General features: G+C 48.9%; 2 protein-coding genes across 13 annotated transcripts in view; one reads left to right on the forward strand and one right to left on the reverse strand.

Moving 5' to 3' along the window:
- The first annotated feature begins 1,868 nt into the window (after positions 1-1,868).
- Positions 1,869-19,072, forward strand: LOC118881162 (chymotrypsin-like elastase family member 2A). Its single transcript, XM_036825736.1, has 8 exons — positions 1,869-1,908; positions 2,174-2,259; positions 7,476-7,576; positions 8,725-8,853; positions 12,495-12,635; positions 14,769-14,910; positions 15,875-16,045; positions 19,055-19,072. Exons 1-8 carry the CDS (start codon positions 1,869-1,871, stop codon positions 19,070-19,072), a joined length of 828 nt encoding a protein of 275 aa, XP_036681631.1.
- The window catches only part of CASP9 (caspase 9), a 30,537-nt gene continuing 27,248 nt past the window's right edge, over positions 18,072-21,360 (reverse strand). For 6 of the 12 annotated variants that reach the window (XM_036825628.1, XM_036825722.1, XM_036825703.1 and 3 more), the window contains one exon: positions 18,084-20,342. In XM_036825628.1, coding sequence (XP_036681523.1) covers positions 20,253-20,342 — 90 coding nt within the window. In that variant the 3' untranslated portion in view covers positions 18,084-20,252. Of the gene's footprint in view, positions 20,343-21,360 lie in introns of all 12 variants that reach the window. The other 6 variants (XM_036825712.1, XM_036825673.1, XM_036825643.1 and 3 more) reach the window with 4 other exon arrangements.

Below are 21,360 nucleotides of genomic sequence, written 5' to 3' on the forward strand. Positions count from 1 at the left end.
TGTGACTTGCCCAGGATCACATGGCAAGCCCATGGCATGCACAAAACTGGTATTCGTCCAGTGACCTCATACAGGGAAAACCTTATTTTATAGTAAAACAAACACAGATACATGGAACAGAATGGCATGGTCACATTAATTCAAGATAAAATAGGAAACTTTAGAAATAGTTTGTTGTTGTAGTGACTGCTACAGATTATAAACAAGAGCCCAAAGTGTTAAAGGAGTTAGGGAATGCAGTTGGGACTAGAACCCAGATATTCTGACGTCTAGGGCAACGGGATTCTGTACCCCAGCCTCCTTCACCTTCCTCATGATCCATGGGAGATTACAAAATTTTCTCACGCCCATTTTCTCACCCATACAGTGATCCTGCAATCAGGCCTGGATTGTTATCTAAGAAACTCGGGCCCAGGAGAGAAGTGACTTGTCCCTCCAAGCTATAATGCTCAGATCTGACCCAGTGAGGGCTTGAACTCAGATCTTAACAGATGGAGTCCACTTTCTGCTCTGCTTTCCTGGCTGGGCAAAAGGTAGAATCTGTGGTCACAGAGCAGGACTGTCTCACCAGAGCCTGGCCTGCCTGGCACCATGCTCAAACCACAAGCAATAAGGGTGAAGGTTTAAGGCAGAGCAAGAACATCCATCAGGAACCCTTGCTCATTTTCTCCACCCTTCCCCCCCCCCCTCCAAAAACAAGGGGCTTATTGCAGTGCTAGGAGGACATTTGGAAGGCCACCTTCAGCGGCATCTAGTAAAGGGGCTTGGAAATCAGACCAACCTATGTTGGAATCCCCATTCTGCTGCTTAGAAGCTATGTGATCTTGGGCAAGTCACTTTACCTCTCTGAACCTCAGCTTCCTTGCTTGAAATATGGGACCCTTTTGCAAGGTTTTGTAAGGCTTAGATTAGGTAAGACATGTGAGTGCATCTGATGTATTTGTTTGGTGAGTGTCAGCCTCCCTTTCTAAGAAGTTCCTGCTCTGACCCCACTTAGCAGATGAAGTTACTGGAGAAGTACAAACTGTTGTCGTCTTAGGAGGAGATGATAGATACATCTTGAGCCATCCCAACAAAGCCCTCCTCGGCCAGCACTCCCTCCTCCCCGTTGCTGGGACTGCCAAACCCTACCTGTGTGGGTCTGTTTTGTGCTTCTCCTGGGTAAGCACGTTCATGTTTTTCAAATCCTCACCACATTGTTGCAAAACAGACCGGGCACATGTTTCTCTGCCTGGTTCACAGAAGGGCAGGCCCCAGGCCTAGAGACTTCCACGGCTTGTCCAAGGTCATACAGCAAGCCATAACATGGCCTAGAACAGGCTTCCTCAACCTCGGCACCACTGACGTTCAGGGTGGGATAATTCCTTGTTGTGACGGGCTGCCAGGGGCCTTATAGGATGTTTAACAGCATCTCTAGACTCTCCCCACTACATACCAGTAATACCCCATCCCCAGCCAAAAATGTCTCTGGACATTGCCAAATGTCCCCTTGGTAGGCAATACCAGCTCCATTGAGAACCACTGGCCTAGAATGCTGTTTGCTCAGCACGCCAACCTAATCTTTTCTATGAAAACACAACTCCAAGGACCAACAACAATATTTTTCTTCTTCCCCGAACACATAACATAATCTCTTAAAAGCAGATAGAACCCATATTTCAATATCCACCTTTGGCATTTTTTCAAAGTAGTGCCAGGGTGACAGGTGGGGGAAATGGAAAAAAATATTTGGACACAGGCCATTTTTCCATTGGGCTTTGAGAAAATCCCCATCTTGCATATTCCTAGTGTATCTCTGGCCGATAAGCTCACTCATAAAACCAGGGCCTTAGCCAGGGCCACACATATCGGGCTCCTACAGACATACCATGATCAGGGCCCTACTGCTGTCTACATTGGTGGCTGGAGGTAAGTCCTGTCATCCAGAGGCACTTTTTCAGCCTCCTGGTGGGACTGGGGATGGGACCTCCCTGTACCCACTGGACTCAGTCCTGTGGTTATAAGAAAGCTGGAGTGAAGTTCCAAATAAGTGGAGCAAAGGGCAGGACTCTACAACCTGTGGGGATCCTTCCAGAACAGGGATTCTCTATTTGGGATTTGGGAATTCAGCAAGTGTAGGTTACATCGTTTGGGTCATTGCTTCCTGGGCTCACAACCCTTTCTCTTTTTACAGCTCTCAGCTGTGGGCTCCCCACTTACCTGCCCAACCTGCCCAGGGTGGTTGGAGGTGAAGATGTGAGAGCCAACAGCTGTCCCTGGCAGGGGAGTCCCCCCACCCCTCCACTTCTGCCCCCCTGCCCTTACCTACCTCACATCACCCCTTTGCCCTCCACCACGGGGTCTACTGCACTGGCAAAGATGAGGATTGGTGGGGACTCAGAGGGCAGGATGGGAAAATTCGCCAATAAAAAGTACATTTCTGTGCCCTTGGTCAACCTTGGGGGTGGAGGGAGAGGTGCCTTCTCCAGCCTCGATAAAGACCTGCCCTACCCCACAACCCATACACACAAATTCACAAATACAGTCTTGCTCTGTTAACCAATCAGATGCTTGCTTACACATGTACTGTTATCCTATGAACCATTCATCACCCCCTATGCAAACATTCCTTGCTTTAAGGAACCAACCAGTGCAAATTAATTCTTTTTTATTTTTTATTTTTTTTATTTTTGGCTGCGTTGGGTCTCATTGCTGTGCACGGGCTTTCTCTAGTGGCGAGCAGGGACTACTCTTCATTGCGGTGCACAGGCTTCTCCTTGCAGTGGCGGAGCACGGGCTCTAGGCTCGTGGGCTCAGTAGTTGCAGCTCACGGGCTCAGTAGTTGTGGCTCGCAGGCTCTAGAGTGCAGGCTCAGTAGTTGTGGTGCACAGGCTTGGTTGCTCCACAGCAGGTGGGATCTTTCCGGACCAGGGCTTGAACCCGTGTCCCCTGCACTGGCAGGCAGATTCTTAAGCAGCGCGCCACCAGGGAAGTCCTGCAAATTAATTCTTAACTACAGGCAAGTAGATGTTACCAATGAAAGTAAATGCTTCCTTACCTTAAAATAATCCTAGTGATATGGAGACTAAAAATTCTGGTTGGGGCACGGGCACAAATGACCAGGAACTGTTAGTGGTAGGACTCCCGAAGAAAACACGTGAGGCTTACACTGACATAAATAAATATTGTAAAATCTCTCTAATCTGACATGATTGGGACTGAGTAATTGAAAGGTTGGTTATAGCGAAATTATTAGAAACCACACATACATTTTTTAAACATTTTATTTTAATTTAAAACTTGTAAATATATATTTGTTCACCAGTCCGTCTTGTGTAAACCACCCCCCACAACACATCATCTGTAATTCCATTTCTTTAGAGTAGAGCAATGACTGTGAGACATTCAAGAAGCCATCGGAATGAGCTCTCCCAGATTTTTATGACCTATTTTCTCAGTTTTTCAGTTTTCTCGTCGATGCCTAATTTCACAGCAATTTTTTTAAAGTCAGGGTTATCTGGTCTCTTCCAAGCATTTAACTTAGTTTCCAAACAAATCACAACTCACTTTTTGAACTCATGTTTCATCGGTTACATGTTTAATCAATTTACATAATTACAATACGAGCACAACTGGCATACACAGGTTTGGGAACAAAAAGGTTGAATTGGGGTGAGTGCGAGCGGTGAGTGTTCAGGGCGCCCCACACAGCCATCGGTGTGTTTCACGGAGGGAACGGCAACATCCGTTCATCTTCCCCTCAATTAAGAGAGCTTCAATCATAGATGGTGACTGAGAGTTCGCAATTTATACACTTGGCTCTGTGTATTTTGCCAATTCTTTTGGCACTTCTCTCACACTCCCATAATATATTTTTTCTGGGAAGTTGGAAGAGGGATCCTATACCTCGCCCTTAAGCAGAGGTCAGTCACCCTTGTGCTGAGAACCAATCAGTGCTGCCTACCAAAATATTTCCTCATCCTCTGGACCCACTGACACTGCTGGTGCAAACGCATCCTTGCCTTGGGAACCGATTAATGTTGGTCTTGGAAGTGTCTCTCTACACTTCCTGCTTCTGCTTCCCTGGGAGATTTTTGTATTGGGGTTGGTGGGCAGGTCAAGCAGGGTGGGGACGAGGGTGAGGCAAGCAAGGCACTCACTTTGGGGGCAAAATCTAAGGGGGCACCACAAAACTCAGTAGTAACCAAAATGAATATTTTAATGCAATATTTTTTAAAAAATCAAACTTTTTCATAACGAACAAAATAAATTTTAAACAAATATAATTTGCTCTGAGTTGCCTGAGAGGTCTCTTTTGTTCCACACTCACCCCAAGATTATGATCCTAGATCATAACCCACCAGACACTCGAAAATAAAGTGCTAGGTGATTCAAAATTAAAGTAGGATGTGTAAAGTTTCCAGACAGATTGTGGAGCCAGACGATCCCTGCTCTACCACATAGTAGCTGTATGAGTGGAGCAACTCAATTTACCTTTCTCGGTGGGTAATATTAAAAATGTATAACAGCCCTTATGGCGTGGACCACATTGTACAAATTTCTATCGGTTGCCTTAGTTTACTCATCTGTAAAATGGGAATAATAATAGTGCCTCATGGGATTGCTGTGATTATGATGTGAGCTGATTCACACTCTGAGCTCAGAACAGTGTCTGGTATATAGTAAGTGTTCAAATTATTAGACATTTAAAGTGTTAGCTATTGTAATTGTTAATCATCCCAAGAGCCCCGGACAGGCATTATGGCATTATGAACCCCATTTTCTAGACAAGGTAACTGGGGCTCAGAAAAGTTACATAATTGCCCAAAGTCACCCCGTTAGCCTGGGGGAAAGTGGAGATTCAAATTTGGTTCAACCTTTGCTCTTTTGCCCACACTTAGCTACCCACAAATTATATGTTTCCATATTATTTCAAATTTTCACATGTGTAGGATGGTTTCAGCCTATTTTCAGATTTTTGGGGTGGGGACATCCTTTTAGGTGTCTTTTTTAATTTTATCTAATTTTAAGCATTGTTTAAAAAGCCAGTTCATCTAAGGCCTCTTAATGTCAAGCAAACAAGAAAATACCACGTAGATAATCAGAAATGAGGATGTTTGGAGAAAAGCAGGCATCATTCCTGCTTTTCCTCCATGGGAACCCTGGTCAGAGCACACAATGCTCTGCTGTCACCTCCCTCCTCTCTGCTTGGCCTTGGCAAGGACTTGAAAGGAAGGGGAAGGAGATGGGACAGCTTTGGCAGAGAACCAAGAAGTGCCAAATGCAACCGCCTTAAAGTTTCAACCCACACCTCTTAAACTATCAAATCTAAATAGAAACACGTTTTTGTTTAAAAAAAAATGAGGGACTACTCTGGTGGCGCAGTGGCTAAGAATCCACCTGCCAATGCAGGGGACACGGGTTCGATCCCTCGTCCGGGAAGATCCCATATGTCGCAGAGCAACTAAGCCTACGCACCACAACTACTGAGCCCACATGCTGCAACTACTGAAGCCTGCGCACCTAGAGCCCATGGTCCGCAACAAGAGAAGCCACTGCAATGAGAAGCCCATGCACCGCAATGAAGAGTAGCCCCCACTTGCCAAAACTAGAGAAAGCCTGGGCGCAGCAACTAAGACCCAATGCAGCTAAAAATAAATTAAATAAAATACATTTTTAAAAAATACAAAAATATTTTTTAAAAGTTGAGCTGTAGGTTAAGGTACATTTATGTGTTTTCATATTCCTATGAGTGGGTTTAGTCTTAGGGAAAAACTAGAGCAACAGGTGACAAGTTCTGCAGGAAAGACCAGACCCTTGCCTGGTGAGTCTACTTTCATTCATTCACTCACTCATCCATTCATTCATTCATTCATTCATTTGCTGATTCACTCACTTGTTCAATTTATTAAAGACCCACCATGAGACATGTACTGTTCTAGGCACCTGGAATACAGCAGTGGGAAAAAAATTCACAGAGCTTATATTAAAGTGGGAGAGTGAGACAATAAACAATTGAATGGGTAAATTCATAACGTCAGGTGATGATAGATACTATGATGACGAATAAAGCAGGACCAGAGGAAAAGAGACGTGTGTGTTCATATGTGTGCATACGTGTGTTAGGATGTACGTGTGCACATGAGTGTGCATACTCTGTTTTAGATAAGATCACAGAAGGCTTCACAGAGAAGAAAACCTTGAGCACAGACCTGTAGGAAGTGAAGGAGAAAGCTATGCTAATACATAAGAGAAGAATAGTCCAGGCAGAAGGAACAGCAAGTGCAAAGGCCCTGAGGCAGAAGTGGGCTTGGTGTATTTCCAGAACCTCGTGGAGGTCAGTGTGGCTGGAGCAGAAGGGAGTGGGAGCCTATAAGGTCAGGGAGGTCATGTAGAGACTTGTAGAGCCTTGTTCAGTTTGGGGTTTTACACTGTGTAATAGGGGGAGCCGCTGGCTGTTCGAGCAGAGAAGAGATATAATCATGCTTACATTTTAAAAGGATCATTCTGGCTGCTGTGTTGAGAAATGGGGTGAGGGAGGGGCCAAGGTGAGAGCAGAGAGAATACATAGGAAGCTACAATAATAATCCAGGTGAGAGTTAAAGATGGTTGGGACCAGCAGTTGAGGTGGTAAGAGGGATGCGTTCTGTCCACATATTCTGGAAGTAGAGCTGGCGAGATTTGCTGGTAGATTAGAATGAGGCATCTGAGAGAAAGAGAAGCATCAAATTCACTGCCAAGTGTTTTGGCCTGAGCAGCAGGTACAGTGGGGTTGCCATTTACCAAGATGGGAAAGCACAGACTTGGGGGTGGTGGGGAGGGAATCAAAATTTTGGTTTACACATATTAAATTGGAGGAATATATCCTAAAGAAATAGCTCCCAAGAAGGGAAAAATCCCAACAAGTCATGTTGCCAAAAGATGTTCAAAACAATTACTTTTTATTTATTTTATTTTTGGCTGCGTTTGGTCTTCTTTGCTGCGCGCGGGCTCTCTCTAGTTGCGGCAAGCGGGGGGCTACTCTCCCTTGCGGTGCGCGGGCTTCTCATTGTCGTGGCTTCTCTTGTTGCGGAGCATGGGCTCTAGGCGCGCGGGCTTCAGTAGTTGTGGCACACAGGCTCAGTAGTTGTGGCGCACAGGCTTAGTTGCTCCGCGGCATGTGGGATCTTCCCGGACCAGGGTTCGAACCCATGCCCCCTGCGTTGGCAGGCGGATTCTTAACCACTGCGCCGCCAGGGAAGCTCAACAATTACTTTTTAATAGTGTCTTTATTTAAATTTTTGACATTTTGTTCTTCAGAGATTTTTTTGTGCTAATTTTCTACAGATTATTAAAATGTTATTTATCCTGATTACTGAGTTTCTTGGTGCCCCCTTAGATTTTGCACCTGAGGTGAGTGCCTTGCTCAACTTACCCTGGCCCTGCTCTCAGGGCTGGGAAGCTGCAGAGCAGAGGAGCCTGGTCCTTTCAGTGACCAGAGCACCTGCACTTCTTCCCAGGTCTCCCTGCAGTACAGCTCCAATGGCCAGTGGCGCCACACCTGCGGAGGGTCTCTGATAGACCAAAACTGGGTCCTGACAGCTGCCCACTACATCAGGTAAATGCTCTTCCCCAGTCTCCCAGCCCACTCATCCCACTGGGCAGTGCTCATCTCTCAGAGTTGGAGCCCAGATGGCCTGAACCACCCTGTATAAAGGAGCCTTGCACATAACCACTTCCTCAGCCGAGAAACAAGTTCTCATCAATCTATAGTTCAGTCTGTTGGTCAGTTGATGGGCCCATACATGACATGGATTAAGTATCCCTTGCGGGGCGCTGAGGGGGACTATGGAAAGGGAGGAGGCCCATTTCCTGTCCTCTTGGGGGAACTAGGTGTGGCCTCCACATCTGGAACTGGGTTCCCTTGAGCAACTTGAACAACTACTCCAAGCCTCAATACCATCACCTGCTAACAATCAGGTAACGGAATTTAGTGTGGATTAAATGTGATGATGCATTAAAGGGGCTGGCTCTTAGTAAGTGCTCAATAAAAGTGAACTAGCACCATTATAAAGGCCCACAAGGGACAGGAAAGGCTCTGTGACATTCGTTGTTCACCTGTCCTCTTCCCTCCCTACATCCTCTGCTTATCTCACACTGGCTGGTGCTCACTGGAGTTTCCGCTGAGCCAATGTGATGCTCTCATAGCCAAGAGAGGTCCCTTCTCCTCACCTGATTTACAAGTTCTATGAGGCGGGCGAGGGGAAATAATAGAGGCCTGGGCATCAGGAGTCCTGGTTCTAGCTCTGAATTGTCACTAACGAGCTGCAAGACTCTGGACCATTTACTCCTCCTTGAGTCTCAGGTTCCCCATCTAAAAACGGGAGGTGAGGAGTTAAACTAAAAGATGCCCTTGAGGGTAAATGACTGCTGTTATCTCTGTATCCATCTCACTTCCCCCATAGTAACACAGAGTTTATATTATTATAACTTTTACTTTATATCATAGTTTATAGTTGGTATAATATAGTTGTAATTACTGTTTGGTTATAGTTATTATAACTAACCGATTGCCCAGAGGGAAGAAAAATTCCCAGCGCCAACTAGGAGCTCTTGGAGCAGGCACTGACTTGGGCCCATCCCAGCACTGCCCAGAGCCAGGCCTCCAGACAGTGCATTGATTGGGCTGTCCCTGCCCATAGGGGCCCAGAGAGAGCAAAGGACAGCCCAGAGCTTACCTTCCCCGCTCGGCCCCCTCTCTCCCAGTTCCTCCAGGACCTACCGCGTGGTGCTGTGCCGGCACTGCCTCGCCACCCATGAGCCCGGCTCGCTTGTCGTCAAGGTCTCCAAGCTTGTGGTGCAAGAGGAATGGAACTCCAACCAGCTCTCCAAAGGGTGTGTTCTGTCTGGGTGCGCTGGGGGGTGGGTTGGCAGGGGTGCAGAGCGGGGGGTGGGGCGTCTCCCAGAAGGCAGTGGGTGCAACCCTGCCCCATCCTTTGCTCCTTCTGTAGGGACGGTGGAGGAGCTCTCGGCCCCAAAGATGCCTGGGCTGGGGTGTGACTAGGGGAGGGAGAGGCAAAGACTGCCAGAGCGACCTGGCTCTCCTGCCAGTTAAGCCTGCAGCTCCCCCGTCCACCGCAGGCACTCACTGACCCTGTATTTATTCTGTGCCAAGTCCTGGGGACACAGGGATAGGTCTGCAGGCCCCACTATGAGTGGAGTCTATGAGTGGAGTAGGACACAGTCCCTCCGCTGTCCCCTACTCTGTGCCCCATCCCAACACGCCTTTGACATTTTTCAAGGATTCCCTGACACTCTGCTGGGACAGCCTGGGGTAACACACACAGGAAGCTGGCAAGGGGTGCAGAGCTCTGCAAAGCCCCCCAGTGATTGTTCCCCCACCTGCAGGGAGATGGCAACTCCGCTTCCCCTACCTCCTCGTAGACAAGCACATATCATCCTATGTTCACCCGCCATGTCCCACACACCGTGCTGGGTGCTGGATGCACAGAGATGCACAGGTCACCACGCCAGCTCTCAAGGAGCCCATGGCCAGAAGTGTGGCTGGGAGGCAGTGCGGGGTGGTGGTTAGGGGTCGAGCTTCTGGAGCCTAGAGGCTTAGATACGAATACTGACCGCGTGGCCCAGCACGAGTTCCTTAGCCTTTCTGTGCCTCAGTTTCCTCTTTGGTAAAATAAGGACAGTAATAGTGTCTACCTCTAGGGTTGTTGTGAGGATTAAATGAGATAATGTATGTAAAGCACTTAGAAAAAGTCCTGGCACATGATAGAAACCATATGTGTGGGCTATTAGCAGTAGTAGTACAATAATGGTGCAATAAAGAGGTGTAAGCGCTGGGATCTATGTCTGAGCCATCAAAGTAGAGGGGAGTGGTCCCAGGAAGTGGAAAAAAGGAGGGAGAGGAAGAAGAGGATGGGAAGGTTCTCTGCCCGTCAGAAAACTGGCGGAATCAACCCCTCCCTCCCGCCCGGTCCACTCTCAAGGTGCATTAGAGATTAATTCACGTCTAATTCCCCTTCTAGCCAGAAGTTTGCAAGGGCTGGGCGATGCCTGATTCACCCCTGAATCTCCACCCCCTATCCCAGGGAGCGGGCACATGTAGGGGCAGGGAATATTCGCTGGAACATCAGACTTCTTTCATCATCACTAATCCTGAGATCCAGGTGGTGTTAAACAAAATTCAGAGCCATGGGTTCACTCACGCCTTCATTCCACAGGTATCTGTTGAGCACCTACTATATGCCAGGCCCTGTTCTAGGCACCAGGAAACAACAGTGAGTGAAACACACAAGGCCCCCAGTCCTGAGGGGTTTAGGGGACCGCCTAAACCCGAGCATCTCATTGCAGCTCAGGGGACTCCCCCTTTCTGATCACACAAGCGAGCATAGGCACTCCAGTGACCAGCAGAGACTGTGCCCAGCCAGCCAGGTCTTCCACTAGGACGGGCAGGAGTGGTGCGGGTGGCCAACCCTCCAGAACCTCACAGTCCGGGCTGCCTTCCCAGGGAGCTCTCTTCCACCCCCAGGAGTTAGTTTGCACAATCAATCACACCAACGAACACTTAGTGCTTTCCTTGTGCCAGGCACTGTGCTAGGTGTTTCCTGAGTGTTATCATATTTATTCCTCACAACAGCCCCAGGCGGGAGGTACTGTGATTATCCCCAACTCACAGGTGAGGAAACCATGACCTAGGAAGTGAAGGAACTTGCCTGAAGTTACAGATCCAGAAAGTGGCATTAAATCAGGTGTGACGTGCCCAGCAGAGGCCTGATCTGAGCACATCTTCAACACACTCTCATCATCATTGTCACCATGATTGTCGTCATTGGCCCCACTTTCTGGGGACAGAAAGTTATCTTCCCTTTTCCTGCTTCCCCATCACCTTCCCGAAGCCCAGAGGTATCCATCATCCTCTCCCAATCCCCAAGAGCAGATCTGCAGTTCCAGAAGGGCCTTTAGAAAGAAGAACCCCAGCCATCTCTTCAAATCTGCATAATTTATCCATATGCAAGGCCTCTTCTGCAGCCCAAGATGCCACTCTTGAATGGCTGCCCAGAAAGTTCACTCTGCCAAATCTTCCAGAAGACTCCGCATCACAGCCCTGGGGAGAGGAGGAGGACACCCTGTGGCCAAACACCCTGTGATCCTTCATCCAGGCAGCCTGCTGTGGTCCAGCACCGATGATGGTGCACAAAGGACGCGGGGTGTCCGTGAGTCATGAGTCAGTCTCTGCCCCCAAAGGGACTTGTCAACTAGATGAAATACACACAGACAAGACGCTGGAAAGCCGTAAAATGACACAGAATGGGTCCAGGGAAGCCTTAAGAGATGGGGAGGAGATGGGTGGGCAGAGAGTGGAGAAGGGCCTTTTCACATACACGTGGACTCTCTATGTGGCCTGGGCTTCTTCACGGCACAGAGGTTAGGATCCAAGAAGAGGAATCCTGAAGGACCAGAGAGAAGCTGCATTTCCTCATGCCCTAGTCTCAGAAGTCACATGGTGTCACTTCCTCTATATCACAGGCCCCCACCCCTCAACCAGAGGGAAGAAACCCAGACCCCTCCTCTCAAAGGACAGAGTGTCAACATCACATTGCAACAAGCACCAATGGGATGGCAGATCTCATTGTAGCCATCGTGGAAAATGTAATCTGCCAATCACTAAAGGTTTCCTAGACAAGGACATGAGACTGATGGATAAATCTGGCAGCAGAACTCAAGGTGGAAGGGAGAGTAAAGAATAAAGGCAAAAAGGCCTTTCAGCCTGAACATCTACCGTTTCCTAAACCAAACATAGGAAGCATATGGCTGGGACAGACATTACCAAGCAGTCATGGGTTTATTTCCTTGCTGACCCTGGACAGAGCCTCAGAATCCTTGTCAACACAGCGTGCCAGGCAGCCACAACTAATCCATCACAGTGGACATTGCAAGACAAACCTATTTGCCCTCCCTGTTCTCTACAGTCCCCTCAAAGGCCTTAGGGGAATTTAGGGCTCCAAGCTCCACCAGGGACAAAATGCAATCCTGGGGTTTAACCACAGCTGCTCCCCAATCCCTCGTAGCCCCAACAGAAGGAAGATTCACCATCAGGCTGGCCGAGGAGGGAGTTCAATGGTCCCCGCTGGGGCTAGAATCAGAAATATAATTGGGGCAGGACCAGTCAACCCTCTCTTTTTTTTTTTTTTTTAATTTTATTTATTTATTTATTTTTGGCTGTGTTGGGTCTTCGTTTCTGTGCGAGGGCTTTCTCTAGTTGCGGCAAGCGGGGGCCACTCTTCATCGCGGTGCGCGGGCCTCTCACTATCGCGGCCTCTCTTGTTGCGGAGCACAGGCTCCAGATGCGCAGGCTCAGTAATTGTGGCTCATGGGCCCAGCTGCTCCGCGGCATGTGGGATCTTCCCAGACCAGGGCTTGAACACGTGTCCCCTGCATTGGCAGGCAGATTCTCAACCACTGCGCCACCAGGGAAGCCCCCAACCCTCTCTTTATGCTCTGCCTCTTTACCAACCCAGGAACGACATTGCCCTGCTCAGACTGGTCAACCCCATCGCCCTGACTGACAAGATCCAGCTAGGCTGCCTACCGCCCGCTGGCGCCATTCTACCCAACAACTGCATCTGCTATGTCACGGGCTGGGGAAGGCTGCAGAGTAAGTGGGTGCCGGGAACCCCAAGGATCCCAAGGGAGGGAAGGGAGGTGATGTCACCCCTGTCCAGTCAGGGGCTCTCTCCCCACTCATCATCCAGGGAGTCTGGAAAAAATGGCTGCTGCCTTGGAGAAACAGGATAGCGTAGATGGATAAGAATTCAGACTGCCTGGGTTCAAATCCAGCTCCTCCATTTACTTGCTATGTGACCTTTGGCATGTTACTTAATTAGCTTTTCCACACTGAAGTTTCCTCATCTGTAAAATGGGGATAATAACAGCACCTGTATCACAGAGTTGTCAATAATCCATGGGAGCACTTAGCCCAGCGCCTGGCACATAGTAGGTGTTGTGTGTTAATTGTTGTCACTGTCGCTATGACAGAATGAGGGTTATATTGACTACATGACTTCTGGCACAGAAGTCCCTTTTTTTTTTCTCCCCCTTTTTTGGCCATGCCACGTGGCATGTGGGATGTGGGATCTTACTTCCCCAGCCAGGGATCGAACCCATGCCCCCTGTAGTGGAAGTGCAGAGTCCTAACCACTGGACCACTAGGGAAGTCCCCAGAAGTCCCTTTTTATGGCCCAAAGCCAGAGTCCAAAATAGCATTCACCCTGTGACCTCAGAATTCCAGAGCTCCACAAAGGTCCCTGGGGCCCTCATCAGACTCTCTGCTCCCCATCTCAAATCTCATCTGTCCCACGTGCCACCTGACCTTGCTGCTCAGACCCTGACTACATGTGGGTCTCCTTTTGACATAAGCCCTAAGGGTCAGAAATCCAATGACAGTAGGCCACCAAGAAGGAACAGAGGACCTGCCCTCCCCTTGTAAAATCACCAGAGGTTTGGAAAACTCTAGGAAGGCTCATGCAGATAAGTGGTTTTTTTTTTTTCATAATGACATATATCTGTAAGTGACACGTTTTTTACAGAGGTACATCAACACACATACACTCCAATTAGTATCACCCTCTTGCCTGGCTTATCTGCAAAAACATGGATACATGGAAACTCAGCAGAAGTAAGAAGTGGGAAATGTATCTCATGCTTATTGAGATACAAGCACAACCACTGGTTCATTTATCAGAAAACATCCAGGCAGAAAGTATTTCACTGGAGGCAGCAAGAGCCAGGGAAGGGTCCAAATGCTTGGCTTTATTCCCAGCTCTGTTGGTCACTAGCTGTGTAAACTTAGCTTCAGTTTTCTCATCTGTAAAATGGAAATACAGTTGGCAAAGATTAAAAGAGATGGCAAAAGAGATGTGAAAATGCTTATACACTTGCAAAATATAATACAGGTTAGACTAGAGTTAATTAGAATGGTCTTGGGAAAGCTGCTTAACTTCTCTTGGCTTCAATGTCCCATCGGTCCCAATGTCCAAAATAGGAATAAATACTTACTGTGAGGATTAGCTTAGTATCTTGAACGGCCTAATAAAATGCAAGTGAAGAATATTATTAGTCTTTGACATGAGTAGCAGTGATGATAGTAATGAAAGTGATGGTGGCAGTGTCATTGGGAGCCATTAGGAAAGCTCTACTTTCAACGCATTCAAGTATTTTTCCCAAGCTGGGTCTCCAAATGCCAGCAGGCTCACTGTCATATTTAAGGTAAGTGGTAGAAACCATGGAACCAGCACAGCAAAATGGAGAGTTTGTTATAAGGATTTAAGAGACTCAGCCAAGGCCCGAGACAGCCAGGCTTCAGGAACAGGAGAGAATCAGGGGCTGAAAGACTATGAGGAACTCAGGAAACCCTCTCTCAGAATTTCTTTTCTTCGTGGATCTACTTCATCCTTCTCTCCCTAGAAGAAAATGGCAGCCACTACCAACAGCTCCCAGGTTTATATCCTCTCTGGCTGGGATTTCTTAGTCCCACCCCCAAATTCCCAGGAGAAGGAGCTTATTGGCTTAGCTGGGGTCAGGTGTTCACCCCAGAACCAATCAGCAGTGGCCAGAACACTACCCAATCAACTGTGAGGATACGGTATGGGCAAACATGGCTGCTCCCATGGCAACCCTATGGATGGAGGGAAGTAAGAGGGACCAGAAAGAAAGGGGCTGGGCATCCACTACTTGCTTTTTCTCAGGAGTCCCTTGGTCCCTGTAACACCTTCTCTCTTGTCTCATGCAGCCAGCGGAGCTCTTCCTGACGTCCTGCAGCAGGGCGAGCTGCTGGCTGTGGACTCTGCCACGTGCTCCCAACCTGGTTGGTGGGGCAGCACTGTGAAGACCAGTATGATCTGTGCTGGGGGTGATGGTGTGATCTCCAGCTGCAATGTGAGTGCAGAAAGTCAGGTGACCCCACATACACACCGACAAAATGAGGCTGAGGATGGGGAGAGTCTCTCAGGGTCCTAGACTCCATCCTCCCACCTGCGGGCAAAAGCACTGGGAAACAGCTTCATACATTTGAACCCTGACCTTTGTCCTTGCAGTCTCCAGAAAAGATGTTTTGAGATTCTCCTTGTAGTAGTGTCCACCCTCTCACTGCTGGGAAGTCCTTCCTTGGGTCTCATTGAGGTCTCTCATTACTGTCATCTCTCTTATTCTTTCCTCTGTGTAGTAAGGGAGCCAAGGGGACATATTTGCTGGGTTAGGACCTTTCTAAGGTGATTTCAAGTTTATCTAATCCCATTCATGACCCAACTTATCCCTTCATGGTAGCTGCCACAGAGCCTTTCTGATACAGTGTCTTAACCAAAAAGACTTGCTATGTGGTGGACTTTGAAGCAGAGTGGGGACAGAGTGGGAAGGAGCTTCACGTGTCCTTCAGATCACACTGGGCCCCTACACTCTCTGCCCAGGCAGACGGGCCCCCAGGAAACTCCGTCAACGGGAGGAAATGGCCGGTGGTGATTGAGCGTGTGGCATTCTAACTCTGGGACACGTCTCAGCTCCTTCACTTACTGCTTGCACAGCCTCAGTCTGAGGGCTTCTGTTTTCCTTTTTGATGAAATGGGGATACTGCAACACTTACCTCACAGGTTTTGGTAAAGATTAAATGAGATAAGGCCTATAAAGTGCTTAGCACCATTCCAGGCACACAGAAAGAATAAATGCTAGTTCCTGTTGGTATTATGGTGCCATCTTGAGCTGTGACCGCAAGGCCTGGCCTCCGAGAACATGGCAACCCACCGTGGAACAATATAAATGCACTGCCAACATGTAAAACACGGGGCTCTGAAGGGTAGCCCCTTCCCCTCCCATCGCCCCACCCAAGCTCAAAGGCCCCTCCTGACAGAACTCTGGCCTTCCCCGGGGGGACTCCGGCGGACCACTGAACTGCCAGGCGGCTAATGGCCAGTGGCAAGTGCACGGCGTGGTCAGCTTCGGGTCCTCCCTCAGTTGCAACTACTACCACAAGCCCTCCGTCTTCACACAGTTCTCCAACTACATTGACTGGATCAATTCAGTAAGAACCGGACCAGCCCTGTGCCCCCCAGGCCCTGCCCTGGCCCTGGCCGCATGAGGGCCATGCCCACCTGAGTTCTGAGGACCCCCTCCCTCCTCTTGAGAGCTAGGAGGCTGCAGACCTGGGCAACCCCTGCAGGATCCCCCATAGGCCCCAAAATTTCTGTGTGAGTTGAGTGAAAAGGCACATAGAGGGTGGTCTTGTCCAAAGAGGTTGAAAATAAAGGTTACTCCTCCAGCATTAATAGCAGGTTCCCTAGGATTCATGGGGTATTTTGTTTTTGCTTATCTACGTGTAGGCCCAGACCCCACTGTCCAATGCTATATTTATCTGCAAAGCCCAAAACCCGGTCGTTTGAGATCCCCACAGCCTTAATTATTGGAAATTAATCATTCTAAAGGGTCCCCCAGCTGTTCTGTAGGGTGACCAATCATCTCAGTTTGCGCTGGACTGGGAAGTTTCCTGGGATGCAGGACTTTCTGTTTTAGACCAAGGCAGTCCAGGTAAATGGGGCTGAGCTGATCCCACTATGACTGTGAATGTGTCCCCAGAGAGCTTTAGCCTTTAGCTCAAAACCAGTGCCTCACAAACTTCCACACCAGCTCAATTCCTATTTTTTAAAAACAATGAATAAACATTCATCTATAATGAAAACCAGAAAAAAATTTTATTAAAAAAAAAAAACCAAAACTGGCACCAATCTTGGGAGAAGCCATGGATACAATCAGAGGTAGGTGGCAGCAGCCAGAACAGGGAGAGTTGTCACAGGAAGGGCAGGCCTTCCGGGGCGGGGGGGGGGGACCTGGGGGAGGGTGGAGGAGGCATCGTGCCTGGTGATGGATGCTGGAGGAGAAGAGGAGGACACCGTGCCGATCGGGGCACTTTTTTACCCACCTCCCAGCAGTGCCACCACCTCGGTTTGCTCTTCTGTAAAATGGGACTTGAACTAGACCAGGACTCATCCACTTTTTTAGGAGGCAGAACAAGTCGGGGTTGTGGAGTTTGTGACAGAGCCCCCAAAGAAGGGAAAGCTGGCATCTGGTTTCATTATTTCAAGCTGAATTTACAGAGAGCCGTTTAATTAAATCAAACCGACACTCCATTATAAAATCAAATGTGATGTCACAGCCGTGAGCTTGCAGTCCCAGGAGGAAAAGGACACTGTCAAATGGGCACTGTCAAAATAAGCAGTTGGCTGCCTCCGAGTTTTCCCATTAATACCTGAGGGCTCCTTGTTCATTTGTCTGCCTGCTGGCATTTCTCTGCCAACAAGTGGTTACAGGCACCAGAAGTTCCAGAAAAGTTCGTTGGAGAAAAAGGTAAAATCAAGAAGAGAGTGGACATTAACTTACAAGGTTTTTTCAGTCCATTGGGGGAAAGCTCTGGTCCCCTTTTGGCAGAGGAAAACCTGAGTCCAGCTTTGGGGGTGCCACCAGCATTTAAAAAGAGCCTGGCCTGAGACGGATTAGGTGGGAGGATGCTTAGGGCCTTTTCCCAGCCAAATCCGAGGATCCTTTCCAGCCCCAGCTGCCGCGTGAGTCACCATGCGGCTGGCCCTGGCAGCACGTTGGGGGGCCCGAGCAGGGCCAGGAGCAATTGTCCTGTCTTTTGGTCCCAGCATCAGCTGTTCCCAGCCACAGACACAAGCACAACAGGGCAGGTCTCAGCCAAAAGCCTGGCCAGACGTCAGAGGGGATCAATGGGGAAAGCTAGCCTTGCGAGGCAGCCGGGCAGAGGCCCGAGGTTCCCGGGACAGCAGCCAGGGCAGGCACATGTGCCCGTGACAGGTTCCAGGAGCAGCAGAGCCAAGCTGCCAGCTGTCCTCTGGTAGAGGCCGCCGCGGCAACTGCAGAGGGGCCAGTGGAGCCTTGCAGATGTCCCAGCCCGGGGGCACACCGTGTGCAGCTTGGAGTTCCAAACCCAGACAAGTGACGAGCCCAGGTCAGGGACTGGGAAGCGATAGGAGACAGGTGGCCAAGGGCATTCATCCTTTCAACAGATGTTCGCTGAATGACAGCAACACATGAATCTTCAGCATCCACCAGCTTTATTTTTATTTTTATTTTAGAAGGTAATACATACTCTTGGTAAAAATATTAAAAGCATATCAAGTGTATTAAAGGTGTATCAAGTAAAAAAGTAGACATCCCCCTTGTATGACATCTGCAGTTCTATCCCCCCCAGAGATAATCATAGCCAATGGCTTGGTGTGTGGTCTTCTGGATTTATTTCGGTGCATCTATAAAATATCTATATACATACATATAAGCATACTGTCCTCTAACCAAAAATAGGATTTTACTCTCCATTACTATTCTGCAGCTTAGTCGTTTCACTTAACACCATATCATATTATACATGTGAGCCCATATATCTATGTCATTCTTTTGAACAGCTAAATAAAATTCCATAGTATGAATATAACGAATGAAGCTTTCATCTGTTTCCTATTTTCCACTCTCACATGGCTGCAGTGAACATCCTTGGACGTATATCCTTGCACACTGATGAGAGCATCTATGCTACAGAGATCCAGCAGCGTCACTGGATCACGGAGTCGGCACATTAGGATGTTTAGTAGATGCCAAACCGCCTCTGAAAACGGGTTACAGCCCCACTCTCAGCACGTGACGGTGCCTTGACAACAGGAAGGATTGTTAACAATTTCGGGGCTCTTAAACCTTTTGAGAAACAAATGAAATCTACAAACATGCCCGTCCATACGTTTGGCGTATAATTTTTTAAGAGTTCCCAGGCCCCCCGCCCTGAAGCCCAAACTGAACTCCAGGCTAAGACTCCTTTTTACAGGAAGCCCCAACAGGTCAGTGTAAAGCTGTGATGACATCTTTTCTCTGGAGCATCATTAGAGCCCCTAGGGAGAGCTGCTTCAACGCGGGCCGCCTGATTCACACGGGCAGCGCGGAGCCGGGAGGGAGAAAGCCGGGAACCTGCAAGCAAGGCTCTGCTCTGCTGGGTTAACCTGATTATTTTCTTGTGTGTGTCCTGCAGGTGATTGAAAATAACTAACCACCAGAAGTCCCCCGGACTGTTTCAGACTTGGAAAGGTCACAGGAGGAAAATAATAATAAAGTGACAACTACATGAATCACATCTTGGTGAGAGTCTTATTAGCAAATCGTCCTCATATCTAGAGGCCTGAAAGCAAGGAACAGGCTGGGGTCGAGGCAGCTTAAAGGCCTTGGCGGCGGGGGGAAGGGTGCGGGTCCTGCAGCCAGGAAGGCACCTGGAGGGACGGGCTGGACTCAAGAAGACCTGGGTCTGGCCAGGTCTCTTCACTCGTTAATTGTGTTCCCTGGACAGGTGACTTAACCTCCCCGAACACACGGTTCCCACCCCAGTCACCTTCCTGTGATGGGGTAGGGGGGAAGGTCAAAAGAAATAAGAGCTGGGGAAATGTTTCCCAAAAATCCAAAGTCCCCTTTATATAAGGAAGAATAAAGAGTTAGAGCAAAATGAGGGGGGGGGGGGGCGGAAATAGATGAAAGAGAGTCCATACTCACCTAAGGTTTTGTTTTGTTTTGTTTTTAAGAACACTGCAATATAGACAAAAATTGATAATTTTTAAAACTTCATTTAGGATTCACAGATTCTAACTCTTCAGACTCTAGTAGCCCCAAACTGCTGATCTAAAAGAGATGCTGGTCTGTTTGTCACCAAAATTTCCTGTAGCTCAGGGGTTCTCCAGTGGGGGCCCACCAGGGAGATCTGGCAATGTCTGAAGACAGTTTTGGTTGTCACGACTCGGGGAAGGGGTGCTGCTCGCATCTCGTGGGGAGAGGCCAGGGATGCTGCTAAAAATCCCACAGTGCACAGGACGGCCCCACAACTAAGGATTCTCTGGCCCCGAATGTCAGCTGTGCTGAGGTTGAGAAGCCCTGATGTAGAGAAAACACAGGGGTCACAGGCCACAGCCGCTAGCCAGGCACGGGCCACTGGCAAAGAACCCTGTGGCGTCCACGGCGTTCTGCTCCTCTTCCTCCATCGCCGGTCATTTGGCTCCAATTGGAAAGCTGCTAGGAGCCCGTCTGCAGCCCGGGGGGGAAAGAGCAGACCTCTACAGGCTACAGAATCCTTCAACGGGTGTCAGCCACAGTTGTCGGAAAGTCCAGGCCTCAGCCGCCACCAGGGCTGGAGCAGGAAGGTTTTTGGGGTGAAAGGTAAGGCAGGGTGAGAGGCCCCAGCCTCGTTACGTTTTAAAGAAAAGTTTTTTCCGGAGGAAATTAAAACAGCCAGGAATCTGTTTGTAAATTCCTTTCACTGAAACAGCATTAGCAACCTGTGAAAACACGACCACAGGGAGGCCTGTGAGTTCTCTTGACTGAAGTAAGAATTCCAAAGAAGGGCTGGGGGAGCGTCCACCAAGTCAGAATTTTATTTTATTTATTTTTAATTTATTTATTTGGCTGCGCAGGTCTTAATTGCGGAATGCGGGATCTAGGTCCCTGACCAGTGATCGAACCCGGGCCCACTGCATTGGGAGCACGGAGTCTTAACCATTGGACCACCAGGGAAGTCCCCACCGAGTCAGAACTTTAAAAACAACTCTAGGGACCTCCCTGGTGGCGCAGTGGTTAAGAATCCACCTGCCAACGCAGGGGACATGAGTTCGATCCCTCGTCCAGGAAGATCCCACATGCCGCAGAGCAACTAAGCCCGTGCGCCACAGCTACTGAGCCTGTGCTCTAGAGCCCGTGCACCACAACTACTGAGCCCACGTGCCACAACTACTGAAGCCCACGCACCTAGAGCCCGTGCTCCGTGACAAAAGAAGCCAGCGCAATGAGAAGCCCGCCCACCGCAATGAAGAGTAGCCCCCGCTTGCCGCAACTAGAGAAAGCCCACGCACAGCAACAAAGACCCAATGCAGCCATGAGTTAATTAATTAATTAATTAATTAAAAAAAAAAAAAAACTCTAGCTGCAGCCTCCTTGAGTGTGTGCGTGTGTGTGCGCGCGCGCACGCACGCGCTGGGCGGGGGTGGGGGTGGGGGAGGGGTTAGAGAACAAGCATCTCAAGCATAAGTTTAGAAAACTCAAAAACTCCTAAGTTTAGAAAACTCAAAATTCAGAATTTGAAAACTCAGAAATTCACAAAGTTCAAATCAGACTGAAAGGTTTGCATGAAGAAAAGTTGAGAGAAGAGACTGGGCCCAGGAGCCGAGTGCACTGCTTAGCCCTGATGGGCCCCCAGCTGCCTCTGAGACCTGCTCATCCGTGGCCATGGCTCATGGCGCCCCCTGGAGTCGCGCTGCATGGTGGCCCTGCACCTGCTTTTCTTCTCTCCTCTGCTCAGCA

This window comes from Balaenoptera musculus, chromosome 1 (assembly GCF_009873245.2).
Source record: "Balaenoptera musculus isolate JJ_BM4_2016_0621 chromosome 1, mBalMus1.pri.v3, whole genome shotgun sequence".
In the NCBI taxonomy this organism is placed as follows: Eukaryota; Metazoa; Chordata; class Mammalia; order Artiodactyla; family Balaenopteridae; genus Balaenoptera; species Balaenoptera musculus.